Below are 2392 nucleotides of genomic sequence, written 5' to 3' on the forward strand. Positions count from 1 at the left end.
TATGAAGTAAAAAGGCAAGATTTACATTCTGTCCAATTAAGTACCTATAAATTTGAGGAAACTCTGGGGTAAAAATTTAAGTTTTTTTTTTTTTTTTTTTTTTGCAAAGCACAAATTGTATTAACATACAAACAGGACATCAATAAAACCACTGCCTACACAAGTTCTGATTTACACAAGAGCTGAGGGAATGTGGAATGTCTAGAAAAGCTTACAAAATCTGTCCACATTCTGAGATAGTGATGGTTTTTGTGGGTTTCCAGTCTTTAGTGCCCAGCTCTCCGATTCTCCTCAACACATCCATGCCGTCTTTGACAAATCCGAAGGCCACATGCTTGAAGTCCAAGTGCTCTGATTTCTTGAGGGTGATGAAGAACTGCGTGTTGTTGGTGTCTCTGCCGCAGTTGACCATTGACAGCAGCCCCGGCCCCGTATGCCTCACCTCGAAGCTCTCATCCTCAAACTTTGCTCCATAGATTGATTTTCCTCCCGTTCCATCCTGGTTGGTGATATCGCCACCCTGAGAGACAGTTTTTAATAACTAGTTTTTATTCATGTTTATTACATTAATAATTAGTTATTTTAGTACTTGAACTTAAATAAAAATGTAAAGTATCTGGAATAAATAACATTTTTCTTATTTTTATTTTCAGTTTTTTTTTCTTTAAGTAACATATGATTTTTAATATTAATAAAAATAACAATAATCCTGCTCCTCAGTTGTGTGACAAATGAACAGAATGTGAAGAAAAAAATGCTGCATGATAACCTGGGCACTATTGACAGATGTGCAGCATTTGTTGATTGTTTTTTATAGGTTACAATTGCAATAATATTTGTTTTGATATTGAGAATTTATTGATCCAGTCATGACATTGATGCAAATGAATATTCATGCTTTGTTTTCATATATAGTAGTCAACATTTGTAGATCAAAACGTTTCATCAAAGTTATGCAATACTCATTCTTGTCTTAGGACAACTTTGATCAACTTTTTTGTTCCACTTCAAATGTTGACTGCTGTAGAACACATCATCAGTGCATTTGCATAATATCAGTGTTTCCTCACCTGACACACGAAGTCCGGGATGATCCTGTGGAAGACAGATCCGCGGTAACCATAGCCCATCTCTCCCGTACACAGAGCCCTGAAGTTCTCCGCTGTTTTGGGCATGATGTGAGCGAAGAGCTCCATCTCCATTCTCCCAGCATCCTCATCATTTATGGTGATGTCGAAGAACACCACAGGGTTGGACTCTCGTGAAAGTGCTTCGGTGGCAGCCAAATGAGCGACGTCCTGTGACATGCGGCTCTGGCAGTCTGTGAACACTCGTCTGAAGGACTTGGCCAGCTCTGGATTCTTGAACTTGGCTGCCAGCTGTTCGACTTTCCCGTCTCCCTCTGTGTGTGAACAAACATACAGATGTGAAGACAACGGCAGCAGGGTGACCTTTATGAGGTGAGGAGTGAGGCCTGTACCTGAGTAGTCTGTGGCGGTCCACACCAGTGCATTAGCTGAGGTGTTCATGGGCTTGAGCTCGATGCTCTGGCTGATGGTGTGATTGGCGCAGACTTTCAGCTTCTGCTCGTGTCTCATCAGTACGCGGAAACGCTTCTTAACGGAATGGAAGAGGATCTTAATGTCTCCCACGCCACACTCCTTCCACTCGTTGATCTCACGGTCCCAGCGGTACAGTTTGGCCCTTTCTTTGAACAGGATCTCCTCGTCCTCCTCACCAGACCTCACCTTCACCTGCAGGAGCCACAACACGTCACACCTCTAGAGGCATGAAGAGCACAGCTAACAGCATCACAGCAAATGCTCACCTCTGGCAGAGAGACTTCTTTCACTGTGGCTCCTTTGCCTGACCATGTGAAATTATCATCTGCAAAAATACATATGATGAAAACACCACACTGCCAATATCAATGTTGACAGCAGCAATATAATAACATACTGGCACTTTTATAAAACTAATTCATATTAATGTTGTAATGAAGTCAGGCACACGCAAAAAAAAAAAAAAAAAACATTGACCTGTGTTTTTAGACAGCAATAACAGTATTTAGAGTATGCAGTACACACATTTTTATTATCAGAAGACAAATAGGCTATGAATAGTTTCAGAATAAGCAAAGTGCTGTATAAAGCATGTTCTAAACCAAAATGCAGTTTATTATTTAGTGTAAATATTGACCTCAGCCCTTACACTGATGACAGCAGTGATTCAAGAAAAGCCAAAAACATTTCTCTCTTGTACTGGTAAACGGGTAAACACTGCACTCACCTTTTTTACTAAATGAAAATCCTGCTGAACTCTTTGCCAATTCTGCAAATGAAACCCCACCCACAGCTGGAGAGCTGGAGAATGACAGACCCCCTGGAGGAAA

The 2392-nt window shown here is 40.9% G+C and overlaps 1 protein-coding gene across 1 annotated transcript; it reads right to left on the reverse strand.

Moving 5' to 3' along the window:
* On the reverse strand, positions 1-2392 carry LOC141317001 (peptidyl-prolyl cis-trans isomerase A-like). Its single transcript, XM_073832869.1, has 5 exons — positions 2290-2392; positions 1829-1887; positions 1481-1754; positions 1071-1402; positions 1-520 (listed from the first exon to the last, which is right to left on the reverse strand). Exons 3-5 carry the CDS (start codon positions 1596-1598, stop codon positions 212-214), a joined length of 759 nt encoding a protein of 252 aa, XP_073688970.1. The 5' UTR covers positions 1599-1754; positions 1829-1887; positions 2290-2392; the 3' UTR covers positions 1-211.

This window comes from Garra rufa, unplaced genomic scaffold (genome assembly GCF_049309525.1).
Source record: "Garra rufa unplaced genomic scaffold, GarRuf1.0 hap1_unplaced_223, whole genome shotgun sequence".
In the NCBI taxonomy this organism is placed as follows: domain Eukaryota; kingdom Metazoa; phylum Chordata; class Actinopteri; order Cypriniformes; family Cyprinidae; genus Garra; species Garra rufa.

Excerpts from the sequence above, each read along its gene's own strand:
- LOC141317001 (XM_073832869.1), bottom strand. The coding sequence starts at position 1,598 with ATGAGACACGAGCAGAAGCTGAAAGTCTGCGCCAATCACACCATCAGC. Across the intron at positions 1,403-1,480 it reads GACCGCCACAGACTACTCAG|AGGGAGACGGGAAAGTCGAA; the intron begins GTACAGGCCTCA and ends GTTCACACACAG. Across the intron at positions 521-1,070 it reads TCCCGGACTTCGTGTGTCAG|GGTGGCGATATCACCAACCA; the intron begins GTGAGGAAACAC and ends ACTGTCTCTCAG.